This window comes from Barbus barbus (genome assembly GCF_936440315.1).
Source record: "Barbus barbus genome assembly, chromosome: 38".
NCBI classification, from domain to species: domain Eukaryota; kingdom Metazoa; phylum Chordata; class Actinopteri; order Cypriniformes; family Cyprinidae; genus Barbus; species Barbus barbus.
In genome coordinates this window covers 27,366,515-27,384,700 of record NC_136716.1, presented here as the reverse complement: position 1 = coordinate 27,384,700, position 18,186 = coordinate 27,366,515, and the positions used below count along the sequence as shown (strand labels likewise).

At 37.4% G+C, this 18,186-nt stretch overlaps 2 protein-coding genes across 2 annotated transcripts in view; one reads left to right on the top strand and one right to left on the bottom strand.

Annotated features, from left to right (window-relative positions):
- Positions 1 to 8,570, top strand: part of LOC306857429 (uncharacterized protein) — a 10,019-nt gene extending 1,449 nt beyond the window's left edge. Inside the window, exons 3-13 of the mRNA XM_079397370.1 lie at positions 728 to 856; positions 1,584 to 2,295; positions 4,265 to 4,380; positions 4,541 to 4,600; positions 5,446 to 5,553; positions 5,635 to 5,736; positions 6,302 to 6,418; positions 6,486 to 6,559; positions 8,012 to 8,056; positions 8,132 to 8,176; positions 8,314 to 8,570. Of these exons, the coding sequence (XP_079253496.1) occupies positions 728 to 856; positions 1,584 to 2,295; positions 4,265 to 4,380; positions 4,541 to 4,600; positions 5,446 to 5,553; positions 5,635 to 5,736; positions 6,302 to 6,418; positions 6,486 to 6,559; positions 8,012 to 8,056; positions 8,132 to 8,176; positions 8,314 to 8,395 (1,590 nt within the window). The 3' untranslated portion in view covers positions 8,396 to 8,570. The remainder of the gene's footprint in view (positions 1 to 727; positions 857 to 1,583; positions 2,296 to 4,264; positions 4,381 to 4,540; positions 4,601 to 5,445; positions 5,554 to 5,634; positions 5,737 to 6,301; positions 6,419 to 6,485; positions 6,560 to 8,011; positions 8,057 to 8,131; positions 8,177 to 8,313) is intronic.
- Positions 8,571 to 9,346: 776 nt separating this feature from the next.
- Positions 9,347 to 18,186, bottom strand: part of LOC306857585 (rho GTPase-activating protein SYDE1-like) — a 28,947-nt gene continuing 20,107 nt past the window's right edge. The window contains exons 7-8 of the mRNA XM_079397592.1: positions 15,870 to 16,152; positions 9,347 to 12,616 (exon numbers count right to left, since the gene is read on the bottom strand). Of these exons, the coding sequence (XP_079253718.1) occupies positions 12,243 to 12,616; positions 15,870 to 16,152 (657 nt within the window). The 3' untranslated portion in view covers positions 9,347 to 12,242. The remainder of the gene's footprint in view (positions 12,617 to 15,869; positions 16,153 to 18,186) is intronic.

Genomic DNA, 18,186 nt, shown 5'->3' with positions numbered 1-18,186 from the left:
AATCTGCATAATAATAACTGGAGCTCAGTGGCCCAGTTAGGCTTATTTACAATATGTCAAGAAATGTCAATACGGCAAATATGTATTTTAAATATTTTTTTTAAATAATTTATATCATCTTGAACGGAATGTTCTGGTAGACAAGCTTGTTAATGCAAATAAGAGACAAACAATAATGCATATAATAACATATAGATCAACAATTAAAAAAGAAGAAATAAATTATGAAAACAAGATTAAAATTTATAGAAATTAAAATGAATAAGAATAGATAAAATAAGTCAATGTGTTATGTAACAGTACTGTAATGGGTAGATAAAATAATAATGTGACTTAATAGAAACTAACTTTTCAAAATTATATTTAGTTATTTTACTATATTTCTACAGTATAAATTGGGTCTTTGCATTATTTGTTTGTGTGTGAAGTCTGTTGTGGCTCAGTGGTCGCCAGATTGTCTCGTGCTTTTATTGTGTCGCATAGAAACAGACAATCACACGAGTGAACCAGTACTAACTCTGAAAACTGCACATCCAACCAGCTCTCAGTAGGATTATCATTATAAATGTTAAATATGATATCTGCTGCATGTTCCAAACAGTTTACAGAGTGAGAATGATGATAACAGACAATATACTGTGTGTCTGGGACTTTCATTTGTATTGAATGTTTTTAATGACTGGGTTTAAGTGTCTGATTCTGTGTGTGTGTGTGTGTGTGTGTGCAGGTGAGTGAAGCGCTGCGGGGTCAGATGGTTGAAGACAGACAGACGGCGATGGACAGAGACAGAAGGAGACAGACGCGACAGACAGACACTCTTCTTCAGCGAGTGCAGCACATCCTCAACAACATCCAGGTCAGTTTCACTCTGCTTTACACTGGACCACAGCTTTACTGCAAACTCAACATCTACTAAACACACTCAGAGGCGGACAGTAGTGAAGTATTTATACCCTGCTGTAAAAGTACTTTTCAAGTGTCTGTACTTTATCAGTGTTTTTCTTTAGAAAATTTTTACTTCACAACATTGTGGGATAAATTTTTTTAAATTTAATAAAAAAGCCATAAAAAAAATGATATATTCAGTTTTTATTTTGTTTCAAGTAACAAAGGTGTTAACTACAGTTAACTATAATAACCCTGACACACACACAAAGCCTTACAGAACGAGTGAGAGTCGCCCTCTTCTGGCTCAATCACACAATAAAGTGCAATATCTTCCATCTTTATTTGACCCTCTAACTCTAGTACTCTCTATTCTAATTCTATTTTATCTATCTGTCTTCTTTTTATTTAAAAAATACCACACACACTTGACCCTCTAAATTGCATATTTATTCTCTAACTGCTAGCTTTTCTTGAAAAACTAACACTAGGTTTCTTTTTTCTATTCTATCTACTCGTTTTCTTTAAAAAAAAAAAAAAGCCTTGCTATGTGTACTGTGGTAAACTAACTGAGACTTGTCATAACACTTGCATATTGCTCTTTTGTTGATTCTGATTGCTTCTATTGTCCTCATTTGTAAGTCGCTTTGGATAAAAACGTCTGCTAAATGATTAAATGTGATTTTCTGTTTCCGCAGCTGAAGAAGGTGCAGAAGGAAGCGGACAGCACAGAGATGCTCACATCAGACTGCTCTGTGACTCTGGGGTCCAAAGTGAGCCCGATCCACTCCTGTGTGAGGCCGTGTTCGGCTCCGGCTCAGAAGCAGACGCTCAGTCCCAGCAGCTCTCTGAAGAGAGAGACCCTCCGCCTGCTCAACCAGCGCATGGAGAAGCTGCCGTCTGACGAGTCCAGCGACGGCTCGGACCCAGAATCCCCGGAGTCCAGCCTCTGTCTCAGTCTGATGGGCTCCTACGCCCAATTACCCAGCCCTCAGCCCAGCCGCAGCCCACCTGCCAGAAACATCCTCATCTCCAGCCCCATCAGCGAGTCTGAGCTCAGCCAATCTCAAACACACCCGTCAGGAGCAAACAATGCTTTGACAGCATCTCCGCCGCCCTCTTCTGGTGCAGAATGGAACTGCAGCGGCTCAATCATCACCTCCACACCCAGCAGCACCAGGTCAGAGGGAACTCAAGATGTGAGCTGTGAGAAACCCAGACTGGCCTGTCGCTCAGCCCCGGCGCCGCTCAACCGCTCCTATGACGTGGAGAACCCTTCACCATCCCTGAACAGACCACAGGTGGACTCAGAGCCGATCCGATGCCGTTTAGAGACAGACAAACACTCTCTGCATCTCCTGGACGACCAGATGCACATCAAACAGCTCAGTGTGACTGACAACACTGCAGGTTAGTAAGACATCAAACTCAAAACTGATCGTTTACTTGTCTGAAAGCTAACAAAACCCAATCAGATGTTTATCGTAGATGTTTATAGAATGTATGTTGATAGATAGAGACTGTTTGAAAGAGACTAGAGATCTTGTTATTTAAGGTAACATAAACTTGAGTTGAAATAAAAATATATATATATATATTAAAACAAACTAGACATTCATTTCTTATGCATAGCTGGCAAGGCATTTCTCATTTTCATTTAGTTTAACTTGATGTATTAAAATAGCAAAAACTAAAGCTGAAATGAAAAAAACTATAGATATATAGCAAAATGCCAAAATACAAAATTACTAAAACTTTACAATTTAAATGAAAATACAAAATAGAAAAATAGAAGCTAAATCAAAATATTAAAAGTGTATATAAAAAGTGTATAAGTGTATATTTCTTTATATATAAAGAAAAAGTAATAAAACTAATAAAATAATGTAAAAAGAAAATAATAATATATAATATTGTTTATAAAATCTTTTAATATTTTCAGTATTATTCAATTTAACTGAACTTTCTTTTTATAATACATGAAGAAACAGAACAAACTGAGACAGACTAAATCCAGAAGAACTGTGTCTCCAAGACGCTTCAAGAAACCTGCAAAGCTACAGAACTGCTAACAGTTTTAGGCACAGCAATATCACCCTGCAGCACAAGACCGGTTGCCCGCTGAAGCTAAGCAGGGTTGAGCTGGTCAGTACCTGGATGGGAGACCTCCGGTGAAAACTAGGTTGCTGTTGGAAGAGGTGTTAGTGAGGCCAGCAGGGGGTGCTCACCCTGTGGTCTGTGTGGGTCCTAACGCCCCGGTATAGTCACGGGACACTATACTGTCAAAAAAAGCACTGTCTTTCGGATGAGATGTTAAACCGAGGTCCTGACTCTCTGTGCTCATTAAAAATCCCATGGCACTTCTCGTAAAGAGTAGGGGTGTAACCCCGGTGTCCTGGCCAAATTCCCTCCACTGGCCCTTGTCTATCATGGCCTCCTGATAATCCCCATACACTTGATTGGCGCTCTCTCTCTCTCTCTCTCTCTCTCTCTCTCTCTCTCTCTCTCTCTCCTCTCCACCTGTATCTGGTGTGTGGTGAGCGCACTGGCGCCGTTGTGCTGTGGCTGCCGTCGTATCATCCAAGTGGATGCTGCACACTGGTGGTGGTTGAGGAGAGACCCCCCCACATGATTGTAAAGTGCTTTGGGTGTACAGCAATACACAATAAAGCACTATATCATTCAATCATTCAAAGTTTAGGCACTTGTGTAAAGATGCTGTAAAATGAGGATGCTGTCAAAAATAATGTCATAAATAGATTTTCTTTATCAATGAACTTCTATTAACTAAATGAAATCAACATTTGGTGTGAGCATGCTTTGTGTTTAAAGCAGCTTTTGTCCTCGGTGCACTTGAGCAGAGTTTCTCAGGAGCTTTACAGGAGGTTTCTTGAAGTGTCTTGGAGACACAGTTCTTCTGGATTTAGTCTCAGTTTGTTCTGTTTCTTCATGTCATTCCAGACAGTCTGATGATGATCAGATCAGATCTCACTGGATTATTACAATTAATGGCTAAATGTTTGGAAATATAGACTGATATTTCCTACTGACACACTACAGCAAAAGATACAAATAACTGACTTAAAACCATTTTTAGCTGCTGGAAATACTAGTGTTCTCATCATTTTGGCCACCACTGTAAATATAAAATAAAATTATAGGTGAACTCTGGCTACTAAACGACCACCCTAGCAACCCTCAAAAACAAGCTCTCACATCATTCTGTCATTGAGGAGGTGAATTTTGCACTACTCATATTTTCTTAAGGAAATTTTGCATTATTTGTATGTTGATTTCTATTGCACATGCAGCTTCTGACTTCAGTCTGTCTGTCTATATGTGTGTGTGTGTGTGTGTGTGTGTGTGTGTGTATTTGCAGTGGAGCAGCAGATTCAGGCTTTGGAAGTGTTGCGTGAGCGTTTAGAGAGAGAACACACTCAGCAGATCTCTGAGCTCCTCATGGCACAGGAGAGACAAACACAGCACCTCCAGCAGGTAACGCTCAACACACAAACCAGACAATATAAGGCATTAGAAACGTTAACATTATGCACTTCTGTAAAGTAATAAAACTGCCTCCACGCGAGAGATAATGCAGCAGAAACACAGGCAGCTGATTTGAGAGGCGTGTGTGTGTGTGTGTGTGTGTGTGCAGGAGATCCAGAGGAAGCTGAACCAACACAGCAGCCTGACGTCATCAAAACACACGTCACAGGTGCGTCTCTCCGGCCAGGCCTTGTGAGGGTCTCGTGCTGCGAAATTAACCGTCTGAAATTGTATTTTGCATGATACTTTTGTCACTAAAATGATAGGATTACTTGCTGCTTTTAATCTCTTATTAAACAAGCTGAGAGAAATAATAAATAAATCAACCACAATTATTTTGTGATTCCGGAAGTTTCAAGAACTGCAGTTCTTTAATAAAAACAACAGTTGTTGTGGGGAAATATTATTACATCGTTTTAGTATCAAAATTAATTTAGATCATTGTAATAAATGTAATTATTCCCCTTGGTTAAGAACTGCTCTCCTAGATTAACTTCTGATGGTCAATTTTTCTTTGAGGTAAATTAAGTCATGCAAATAGACAAATTTAGATTAATTCTGATAATTTAGTCGTCAAAATCAATTTTGGGAAGCATAAAAACAATGCATTGTGGCAGGACTGTCAATCCAAGTTTTTGATGTTCAATAGGATCTTTAAATACATTATAAATTATAAATTTATAAATTTTCATTTCGTGACATAAAATAAACATTCACTGAAATCAAATAAAAAATTGATTAATATCATATCAGCGAGTTTCCAAGGCAGCATTTCTAATTTCCAAAGTAATAATATAACTCAAACTAAATAAAATAAAACCCACAGTATAGAAAAATCAAATAACAAAAACAACAAAATTACTAAAACATTCAAATTAAAATGAAGACAGATACAAATCATTTTAAATATTCTAACTATAATAGTACATCAATGCTACTAAAGTAACACTGCTATACTGTATTTATACGTTTGAATATGACGACATGCGAGTTACTCACGGAGTGATTGTACAGGAGGAGCAGATGAAGGCTTTCTGTCGTCTTACTGCCGTGACTCGAGGTTTTCTGACACGCAGACTCCTACAGACGGACAAAATCACACAGCTGCGCAAAACCATACAGGTATACACACACACACACTCTGCAGAATGTACGTCCTAATCATCAGAGCTGTTGTCAGTCAGGCGTGTGAATGTTCTTCAGGACTCCAGGGATTTCATCCGATCGTTCCAGACAGATTCCCAGCTGAAAAGAGTCTCCGTGTCCCATCAGGATCTGTCCTTATATCAGCGCGTCACAGCTCAGGTAATCCAATCCGACTTTGTCAACCCCAATGGTTGAAAATTGTCTTTGACCACACCATTGACCTCAAACATGCATAGCATTAAAACCACACAAATATCAAAAAACCATATCAGATCATTCCACCAGTGTTTTGATTCAAAAATCCAATTACTGCAGGCAGGTATAAATTAATGCTTATAGACAATTCTCTCTGCCCTGGGCATTAAATAACGTCTTCTAGAAGGCAATAAGACAAACTGATCATTCAAAGGATGAGTAGCATCTTTCAAAATGCACACAGCTTTCCCAAAACACCTTGAAATATACACTTGGTTCAGGGTTCTCTGTGGCTTACCAGTGACCTTACTCGCTATATTAAGGACTCTAGTTAAGAGTATTTTTCTGTTTACAGTTCAAGTGCCCATACCAGGATGTTATATTATAGCTCAGCATACTTTCCACCAAAGACATGTAGACGATCTCCAGAACGTTCTGGCTCACACCAAAACTTCTAAGCTAACACACACACACCTGTAGAGCATGATCTGTGTGTATGTGACTCTCGTTGCATGTGTGTGTGTCTCAGCTGCGATCAGCACTGCATGACATCCATCAGATCTTCACTGTGTGGCCTGTGAGAGACAGATTGACTCTACTGCAGCAGGACCGAGAGATACGCAGAGAGAGGACACTCAGAGACATGGTACACACACGCGCACACACACACACATATCGTTGTACACATATTGACATCACTTCCTTCTGAGCAGGACAAAGACAGTCCTGGAAACACACGGCTTCTGTCCTCAGCCACTCAGAAGACGCTGGACAGGAAGACTCAGAGGTGAGAACGACTGTGTTTCATCTGATCTGAGAGACGAATGATTGCACAACAAACATGCTACCTGACCACAAGTCTTTATTTACAATATAATAATGTTTAAAAGTATCATAGATGCAAACTCCTCACCTTTCAGTGACAAAAAAATAGGTCACCTATGAGATGTACTTAGATCCAGTGAGAAAGTGTTTTAAGAATAAAGAACTGGGGCCAGTTGCATAAACTGTTTAGACTAGTATTAAAAAGTTAGTCATCTAATTTTTTCTTCAAGACTGGTCATAACTTTTTAAATTCAGTTATGAAAAGGTATATTGTTCTGATTTGTATTGGAAAAGTAAGACTGATTACCACTTGGCAGCTGCTAGTTGGTCAATCTTGTCAATCAAGTTTATGCAACTGACCCCTGGTGGTTTCAATAAGGTTTGTATAATATTTTCTTTACTCTTTACTTTTTTTAGATATACAAGGTAATATTTTTTTTTTTTAAATACCTTAAAGTAACTACAAATGAGTATGTAAAGCAAATATCTTTAAAATAAATTCTAAAAGCAGAATCTGCTGTTACTGCACAAAATATATATTATTAAATATATTTTGGGGGAAAGAAATTAATTCTGTGTGGCGCATGCCTTCGAGCCGCACAATGCTCACACCTTTTTTCTCCCCTTACCTGTTTGCATCTCTGAAGTATATATAATAATGATTTACTATATAAATATATAATAATTAAATATAATGTAATAAATGTAATATTTTAAATATACAATAATAAAATGAAATGCATAGCAATATTTTAGTATTTATCCATCTTTGTTAGCATTTGTTAATAATAACACACGTTCATTGTTAGTTCAGTTCCATTACATAATATTAACAGATATAACTTATTTCCAATAATGTCTTAGTAAATGTTGAAATTAACATTATCTAAGATTGTTAAATGTTGATAAATTCATAATTTTGGTAACACTTTACAATAAGCTCTCATTTGTTGACATTAATGCATTATCTAACATGAATTAACAATCAGTAATACATTTTTATAGCGTCTTTGTTAATAGTATTTAAAAGAAATACAATTATTGTTTGTTCATGTCAGTGCATTAACTTATGTAAACTTTTTTAACATAATTTTACTAATTTCTTTTCATTTCAATTGATATTAACAGGAACAAAAAAATTATTTCCAAGTTTAAACTGAATTTTCACAATGTTCTCTCAGACATGTATGATATTTGTAATTAAAATAATTCCGGACAAGTGGGGAAAACAGTGGCTGGAATAAATTAAATTAAGTGGCTAAATAAAGTGACAGCACAAAAAGGAACATAGTGTCAGTCTGAATGTCTAGTGTTGTTTTCGTGTCACGAGTCGCTGTTTTAAGCTCTGAAGGATCCCAGTTGGATGCTAGTAATGTCATCATCAGATACTCACACTGATTTCATTTGTTTTCAGGCAAGCAAAGAAGACCAAGGTGATTCCCAAGAGCTCACCGGCGAGGTACAGCATGATTCAGAGAGGAACACAACATGTATTTCTCTGACTGACCTGACCTGCTCTCTGTCTCTCCTGTAGGACCCTCCAGCCTCGTCTCAGTCACAACAGCGTCTGCTTCTCTCAGTGAGTCTCTCTAATCAGTTACATCATAGAAACTCAACGGAGTGAACCTTGTGTTCTCTGTTGCTCAGAAACTGCTGCATGTTAAACAGGAACACAGGAAGTTAGTTCAGATTCATCACGCTGACCTCTCTCTGCAGGAGTGCGGTGAAGAAGAGCGATGAGTGTTTGCAAGTGAGACAGCAGCGCTCGCTTCACAGGAAGTATTTGTCTCTGGGATAAAACACACACATGAATGATTACTGATCAACAGCAGTGACTCATGCGCATGTTTCTCGAGTGCCTTTATGACTCGTATCGCTGTTCATTGCCCAACAGATCTTGCTAATATGCTTTACATTTTTCAGAATTAATTCTAATAATAAATCTATACAGTAAACTTCATTACTGATTATGCACTGAATACTATTTCACTTTTTGTATTTCTAATACAAACATTACACATTTAGAAATTAGAAATACGTAACTGTCTGTGGTTTGCTTGCACTGTGCGGTGCATACTCCGCAGTAACAAGTACTCTAGTGTTCCACTAAACGTGCTGATGCACGTGTGCATAAATGTGTTTGTCAGACTCATTCAGAAACAACTCGACAGTCTTCAGTCCAAACCTCAGCACACACATGCACACGTGAACAGTCACGCTCACAGACCAGCGTCAGCACCACACATTAAACACACTGTTAGAGTCTGACTCACAGCAACCAAACCTCGGCGGACATAACAGCATGCAGGCTTGGAACGACATGAAGTTTCTAAAGCAATAGTTCACCCAAAACTGAAAATGTGCTCACTCTCAGGCCATACAAGATGTACACTGCCTCTCAAAAGTTTGAGATCAGTAAGATTTGTAATGTTTTTTAAGGGAGTTTCTTCTGCTCATCAAGGCTGTATTTATTCGATCAAAAATACAGAAAAAACTGTAATATTGTGAAATCTTTTTGCAATTTCTCACTCTCATTCTGACGGCACCCATTCACTGCAGAGCATCCATTGCTGAGACACTGATGCAGAGACACATTTCTAAAAACCTGATGAAGAAACAAGCTCATCCTAATCTGGGATGACCTGAGGGTGAGCACATTTTCAGCAAATGTTCATTTTTGGGTGAATTATTCCTTTGACTTTGCCTTTAAATGACATTTAGGATGGTAAATACAGAGAAAACACACACTGTAGAAACGCAACACTGTGCTTTATTTCTTTAACATAACACTGAATGGTACATCTCATCCACACACACACACACGTGTGTGTATCGCTGCGGTTTAGCTATGCATGAGCACAGACAGAAGTGCTTAATGTTACAGGTGCAATAATAGAATATAATACTGTTTATACAACTAAACAAATCTGAATTCAAATAAAACATATCAAAGGGTTTGCATAAGGAGCTGGTGAGCTCAGTCATGGCCTTTCTATTCCATTTGTGGCTTTTAGAATCAAATCACAGTTGAGATTATTTGTACCGCGCTCAGATATGAAACATAGAGCTGCTCTCAGTAACAGACTGATCTCAAATCAGCCAAAGCAGCACAAGCACAATCCAGAAAACTAGACACAGAAGTGCAATAATCATCACAACAGTCTTTGGCTTAATAATACTGTTATAAAAGACACAAGGTTAAAAATGAGTGCACACTTCCTAGTGCGTGTGCATGTCCTGATGCATCGTGTCGTTTTAGCATTTATGTCTGAATATGAAAGAAAAAAAACCTGAATCTAAACATTTTGGCATAATGAACTGTGCAAATTCAGTCAAAATTAACACTATATTAAAGGTCTCTTGTTTTCTCTACTCACATCTCAAACATAAATTCAGCTTTAAACGAATGTTCTGGATTCAATCAAAGTTAAAAATTATCATTTTTTGGTTACTTTTGAATTACTTTAAATGCTGTTTAACGTCACATTGTGACACTTTCAAAACATTGATCTGTCTGTTTGAGTGACCTCTGACTCATCCAATCACGCGAGTTTAGGGCGGAGCTATCTGTCTGACTGTCCAATGAGAGTGTTTAGGAAAAGCTCTTTAGGAAAGAAATGACACGCTTAACCTTTAAATAACATCAATTACCGAAGCCCCATTATGTCAAATATTGTCTTTGGCTTCTCAAACTCAAATCAACATTATGTCACAAATGCTGTATCAAACCCAGAACGTTCCTATGACGTGACCTCAAGGGAATGTAATAAATACGTTCACTGTTAAACATTACAGAGGAAAAAAATAATTCTGCATAGTAAAACTAAGGCTTCATGCAGTTGTCACTCCGCTGCCAAAGCGAGTCTGGCGGAGAAACGCACGTAACGGAATGTCCTGGTGGAAAGAGTGACGAAATCTTGGCCCAAACGCCGCTGGTCGTCACAAACCAGCCTTCTGGAATAAGAGTCGTACACAGAGCTTTAAATAAGAGAAACTTCACACAAATGTAACGCAGACGACCCGCCTGCCGTCATCCTTCAGCACCGGCCACCTCATTAACAGCTGGTGTTTATACTGTTATAATGCACGATATAGCATAGTATAATAATCGATACACGTCTCCCCTTCAGAAGAACAATACAGAAAAATCAGAGTTTTTGTGCTTGTTGGTGTTGTGTTACAGTAGCTGCTATCCAAGGTTCTTGCGGGTGATTGGGCACAGATACCCAACAATGGAAACATTTATTGCATGACAAAATTCTTTGGAAAAAAATACATCTTATCAATCAGTAAATCTACCATATTTTCCAGAGTATAAGTCACATTTTTTATCTTCTGAAATGTGCTGTGCGTTTTATGGAAGCCCATTTCCACCACAAAATAAAAGCATGAAAAAATAATTGTGCCTTTTTTCTCACAACTTTGAGAAATGCTATTTTTATAAACTCAGAATTGTGACTTGTGTATTGCAGTTGTAGTTTTTTGTTTATCTGTTTCCACAATAAAATAAAGGTAACTGCGACTCACAAGTCTGATTTTTTTTAATCGCGCAAATTCTGTGAAAAGAGCAATTCTCAACATTGCCAGATATAAACTCAGAATTGTGAGATATAAACGTTCAATTTTAAGGAAAATAAACACTGAATTCTGAGTTTACATTTTGCAATTTTATTTTTTTTTCTCTAAATTCTGGGTTTCAATCTCGCAGCTCTACCTTTTGTTCCCTTTCGTTTCTGCAACTAAATTTTTTCTCAGAATTTTTATCTATTTTTTCCGCAATTGTATTTCCGCGGCAAAATAAAAAAAGGTATTTACAACATTATATCTCACAATTCCAAACTCTTTTTCTCTGAATTACAAGTTTATATCTCATATTTCTTGAGTTTATATCTCGGAGTTTGTATATTTTGAGAAAAAAAAGTCTAAATTAACTTTATTATTTTTTAAAACTACAATATATCTTTATAATGTTTGTAAACATTTTGTTTTATTTACTGTTATGAAACAATATTTCTGAATTTTACACAATTCTAAAATGTGACTTATACACAGATGTAACTTGCATGTGTTTTGTTTCTTCTTTTAACGATGCAATTCATTTTCTGGAAAATACAGTATTTATTTTAATTTTGACTGTAAAGTCAAACCCGTTCACACCAAGAACGAAGATAAATATAACGATATTAGCGCCCACACCAGCGGACGATATCGTCTGTTTCTTCTAAACACACGCTCGTCTGCCGCTTTAAATTCTCGAGTTCGTTATAGCAGGATGGATTCTGATTGGCTGTCAATGTTTGGACCATTCATCAGCTGGAAAAAATAATTCTGAAAGAGATTCCAACGATATCGCTTCTCTGTGTCTTTATCGTTATAGTTGTGGTGTGGACTATTCTTTAATATTAAAAACAATTTTTAGAAATATCTTATAGTTGTTATCTTTATAGTTATCGTCCTTGTTGTGAACGGGCCTTTATGATGGCATTTCCTTGGCAACTTGTGGTTGTTGTTTTGTGTCAATACTACACATGCAACAGAATTCGTGTCTTGAGACGCGTTTTTAAAGTTACTCTGTTGTTAATTATTAAAACGCATCTGTGGAGCGCCCAGCTCAAAATGACGAACACGCACAGATTCAGTCCGGTTCAGAGGCAGATGTTGATTTGTTTGGCTAACTCTCTCTCCAAATCTGAAATCAGTGTGTCGAAGTCTTTCAGACTCAGTCGGCACGTGAACGGAGCGTCAAAGTCGAGCGCAAAGTCGTCCACGTACAAACCATCGGGAGACGTCCACACGTCACTCTTCTTCGGCTCCTCAATGTCATCGTCGCTCTCGCTGCCTGCCACCTCGTCGTAATCCGCCTCGTCGTTTGACAGGAAGTCCCGCCCACAAACGCTCCAATCGCCGGCGTAGCGGTTACAGGGTGGGCTCTCCAGCCGGCCACGCCCCCTGCGGGAAACAACCACCTGCAAGGAACTCTGGGACGCCAGGGAGTCGTCCGTCACTCGTCCTTTGGGTACTGCGAAAAAACACACATTAAACGCTAGGGATGTAACGATTCACTCAACTCACGATTCGATTTTCTCACGATTTTTTAACGAAATGAGATTGAAGACATTATACAGTAAATGAGAAGGTGTCCTTTTATTAGGCTATTGCTGCACGTTTCTTTGTGAAATTGAAATATAACAAAACTAAATTTAAATTTTAAAACAAACCCCAAATCAAATAAGCAAGTTACACAAATAAAAGTAATCTCTTCATATAAAAAGCTAAGGCTTTGTCTGTGCTCTTTCCATTTAAAATGAGAGGCAACCACTGCATTTGAATCATCATCCAAACAAAGATGCAGCGTACATGAAGCATGAGCAGTTTTTAATCTAAATTAGAGACTGTATAAATTTGACATTTGAAGCAAAAACAGAATGGTCTGACTTTAGTGTTGTGAAACTGTACATAAAACATATCTGAATGAAACAGAGCTGAATGAGGCGCAGATTCACTCTCTGCCAGCAGGTGGCGCTTATGCAGCAGCAATGATTTAGTGTTTACTGCTGTAAATGCAGAGTTTTTGTCAGGGGCTGAGTTCTGCAAGCTCGCGAATCCTCTCATTATAACATCATGTAGATACGATGTAAATAAGAGATTCATTACGCAGAGCAGACAGCTTCACTGATTAACAGAACGTGGTGAGATCGCGACGAACTGAAGTGAATGACAGCTGATTATAGAGGGAGCGCTCTAGGCTGTATAATACTCTGACTGTCAGAACGGAAATATTAATCTCAGAGAAGAAAGAATTGTGTTTCATGTCATGATTTTATTTGTCTTTATGTTTCAAAATGACTCGCTTGTGTGGTTTCCTTGAACTGTCACACACTCGTATAAATGCACGAATGCAATGACTGGAGATTTCCTCTTAATTATAGATTATAGTTATGATTTGTTTCTCAGCAAACCCTAAAGTATGCCTTAAGATCACTTGTAATACGGAAAGAGTTGCATGGGAGAATTTATGTGAAAAGATTGAAGAAGTTTACAATTCATTAAATGGACAAGTGCAAGCATTTTTTTATAATGTTTTCTTTTGTGATCTGAAAAAAATAAGGAAGCCTAATATGGCTTTAGAGCAGCATCAGGTTGACTAATTATTTACTTAAGTGGTGAAGGGGTAAATAAACTAGTTATAACCTATGAGAGAGAGAGAGAGAGCAAAATAAGGGTTAGGCATAAAAGAGCATATAGTTATTGAGTTGGGGCCCATAACTGAAATTTGCTTAGGGCCCACAAATCTCTAAGTCAGATGTGCACATATTTAGACTGATGTGCCATGCAAATCCGCCTCAGCTGTCACATGCATGTTGCACATGTGCTGCGTCACGAGAACACGCTTCAGCTACTGCACACGAGTCACAAACATTCAATGTGCAACCGATAATGATCGTATTATATGCATGACGTTTGACTGCATGAGCGGCACTGGAACGACAATCAAAACCAATGACATTCTGAGAAAATGCATGGAATAAATTCATGCATGTCAAGACTTTTGTATGTTTTCACTGCACTGTAAAAAAATTATTAGTGCATTTTACAAGAAAATACTATTTCAGGTTTTTTGTACTTCAAAAATTAACATTTAATTGAATGTTACTTGCTGTTTTTTGTAAATGTTTGTGAAATTTACTAACAGTGTTTTGAGTAAAAATTGTTTCTACACCACTTTTATCACCCAATGCATGACTATTTTTTCATGTGGAACGGCAAATGATGTTTGCGTCGAGAAGCACTGAAGCCTGATGTGAATCATTTCTATGGTGCATTTTGCGGCAATATTAAACAATTAATATGATTTAGCTGAACTTGAAGATATTAAATGAGATTGCTGAACGTAGTGCCACTATATTGTCTTTTGTAGAGCTGCTTTAGATTGACATTTAAGCTGTAATTATAATTGAAATGACTGATTCCTGAAATTAAAGCAATATACACTATACAGAAAATCTCTGCCTGATTTTTTTCTATTTTGCAAAATGTAACTATATAATCATCCAGCTATAAATCTGCTAAATGCAATGGTAAGGCATGAAGATATTATAAATATTAACATCATGAGTTGCTTTGAAACAATGTATATTGTGAAATAGCTATAGAAATAAATTTGACTTGACTTTTCCATTTTTTTCCAGTTTATTTGTTTCCTGTAGAGTAGGGCTGTAAAAAAAATAGAATTTTGAATATTCATCGAATTTAAAATAAAAATCCAAGATGTGGGTGTCGTTGCATTTGAATGTTTTTCATAGCTTATCCAGGTGAAGCCACTAGATGCGGCGCTGCTATGCGGTTCATTCAGAATATTACAGAAAAAGAGAACATCGATGCGGAGAAGATCTTGTTTACGGTGAAACTGAAACCAAGCCGTTCACACAGAACACATATTTATCACATTTTCTAGAGTGACATCTATCAGCGTTGCACTCGTGTCTCGCACAAGAGATCCGCATGTGTAGAAAGCATGGGAAATTAATACAAGTTCAACTTTTAATAAACATGTCTCCAGACTTTATGCTGGTTTTCCCATCCCACTGCATCTCATGGTTTTACATTGAAAAAGTACTCTTTGTGATTGGTTTTCGGTCCTTTCTATTAAACTATACGTACATGATGCTGTTTTGTTTATAATTGTTTAAGCAACTTAATTAAATATGGTTTATAAACATTATTTTAAACATTAGGCACTTTTTTCAAAGGTAGTCGTGTTGTTTTATTGCTTTGAAGAAACATTCATTGGTAATATTTTGCTCGATGCACCTCTTGTGGCCTCAGGAGAGAAACCGAAAGCTTTTTCCCCCCAAACTGAAATTATGTCTATTAAACTCGAATATAGATAATATTTAGGTACAAAATTCAAATTTAGTTTTTCAGCTATTTTGATAGCCCTACTGTAAAGCTGCTTGGAAGCAATCTGATCTGTATTAAAGCACTTTGTAAATAACTGCGACATATATATGGACCAGAAAGTATATATATATATATATATATATACACATACATATACACATTTTTTAAAATTCTTACAATTATTTTCTTTTTATTATACTTTATTTTATTTTTTTTACATTTTTTTATTAATAAATACATATATTTTAAATAATATATTTATTAATTTTTTATAATTTTATGTTGTATTAATAAAATATTATATTGTTTTGTTATATGAAGAAAGTAAGTCAAAGACAGTAAGTAAATGATGTTTTAGCAGCTAGACTCACCAGGCCAGAGCTGCAGGAGATAGTGCAGCGCCTCTATGTGTCGTTTAAAGTCCACGGCGCTGGCGATCTCTTCACTGTGTGCAAAACTACGGCCTCCTCGACCAGCCCCGGACCCCGCCAGGGCCCCTGATCCAGGGGCCGTCATCCCAGCCTGCCACGACTCCTGCGTGGGCGTCAGGAGAACCGGCCCGAAACACACGGCCAGATTCTGACACGTCATTCGGTTGCTGTCGCTGTAAGACGCCACCAGACTCAGATGATCCAGCAGGAAGCAAAGAGTCGCCTTCAGGAGACACACAAACACACACCGATTAAACTACAGCAAGCACTAAAGATGCATTAGCAACACATTTCAATTCTGTAACATGACCATTTAAACTAATATTCAGTAAAGCAGGATTTGATTCTAATCACACAGACTTCCATGCATTGTGCAGTATTGGGTACCGTATCCCACAATGCAATGCACTTTACTAGAGCTTTTATTTCACGTGCAACACATGTACCAGAAATATCAGCTGTGATTTTTAACTCATTTCATGACTCTTTATTTGATCAGACTGACAAAAGTTCAGACATTTTTACTTAAAATTAGATAAAAAATACAACCACATATAATTCCAACATAACTGAATGCCACACACTGAATTAAATTAAAATAGTAACGACTGTTTGAAAGCTTTTTCACTGCACACTGCTCCACATACTGTTTTAAAGACATAAACCACTGGATATGTATACCAAATACACTTGAAATAAAATGTTAACTGATATAAAAAGTGAACATTTTATTTCACCTAATTTAATTTATTTTAATTTGTTTAACTTGGTAATTAACTTAATTTATTAACTTATTTTAATTTATTTAAACAATTTAAATTTTTTTAACTAAGTACTAAAATAAACTAAAATGATTGAATAAACATGAAAAAAATTACATAGACTAATGAACTAAAAAAATAAATAATGAAAATTACAAAAACAACAAAATTAATGTGAAAACAGAAAATGTAAAATCTCATGTAAAATATAAAAAGAAACCATGCATTTCACTGCTTTTTAATCAACAGTGACATATATAAAGTAAATCAAGCCCATTTTGATTTCAAGACTTCAGGATGCTTAATCGTAATAAAATTATGCAAGCTCCTAAAAGTGACCCGTATGCATGAAGAAGAAGAGATGAGAAAAGAAAGAGTGCATGAGAGCAGGAGGAGCAGAAGGTTCTCATTCCCAACCAGTTTGTTTTGGAACATGCTGGAAACCCTCCGGCTGCTGTTCTGCTGCTCACATGGGACAAACAACAAACCCCCCCCCCAGACACACACACACACACACACACAAACACACAGACACACACGCACTCAAACACACACACTCAAACACACACGCACTCAAACACACACGCACTCAAACACACACGCACTCAAACACACACGCACTCAAACACACACGCACTCAAACACACACGCACTCAAACACACACACTCAAACACACACGCACTCAAACACACACGCACTCAAACACACACGCACTCAAACACACACGCACTCAAACACACACGCACTCAAACACACACGCACTCAAACACACACGCACTCAAACACACACGCACTCAAACACTCAAACACACACACACTCAAACACTCAAACACACACGCACTCAAACACACACACTCAAACATACACACTCAAACACACACACACACACTCAAACACACACACATACACACAAACATACACACTCAAACACACACACATACACACTCAAACATACACACTCAAAAACTCAAACACACACACAAACACACACGCACACACACACACACAAACACACACGCACTCAAACACACACGCACACACTCAAACATACACACTCAAACACTCAAACACACACACATACACACTCAAACATACACACTCAAAAACTCAAACACACACACACACACTCAAACACACACACATACACACTCAAACACACACACATACACACTCAAACATACACACTCAAACACTCAAACACACACACTCAAACACACACACACACACACTCAAACACACACACACGCGCGCACACACACTCACATACACTTACAGAAAATCACTTCCTCTCTTGCTCTTTTTTTTAAAGAGGACGACAGGCAGAAGCTCAGGCTCGAGTCTGGCAGATGCACGGACAGCTGTATATGTGAGAAGATGTATATATGTATGCGTGTATATATGTGTGTGTGTATATATATATATATATATATATATATATATATATATATCTTGACTGTCTCTCTCTCGCTCTCCTCTCCACCTGTAGCTGGTGTG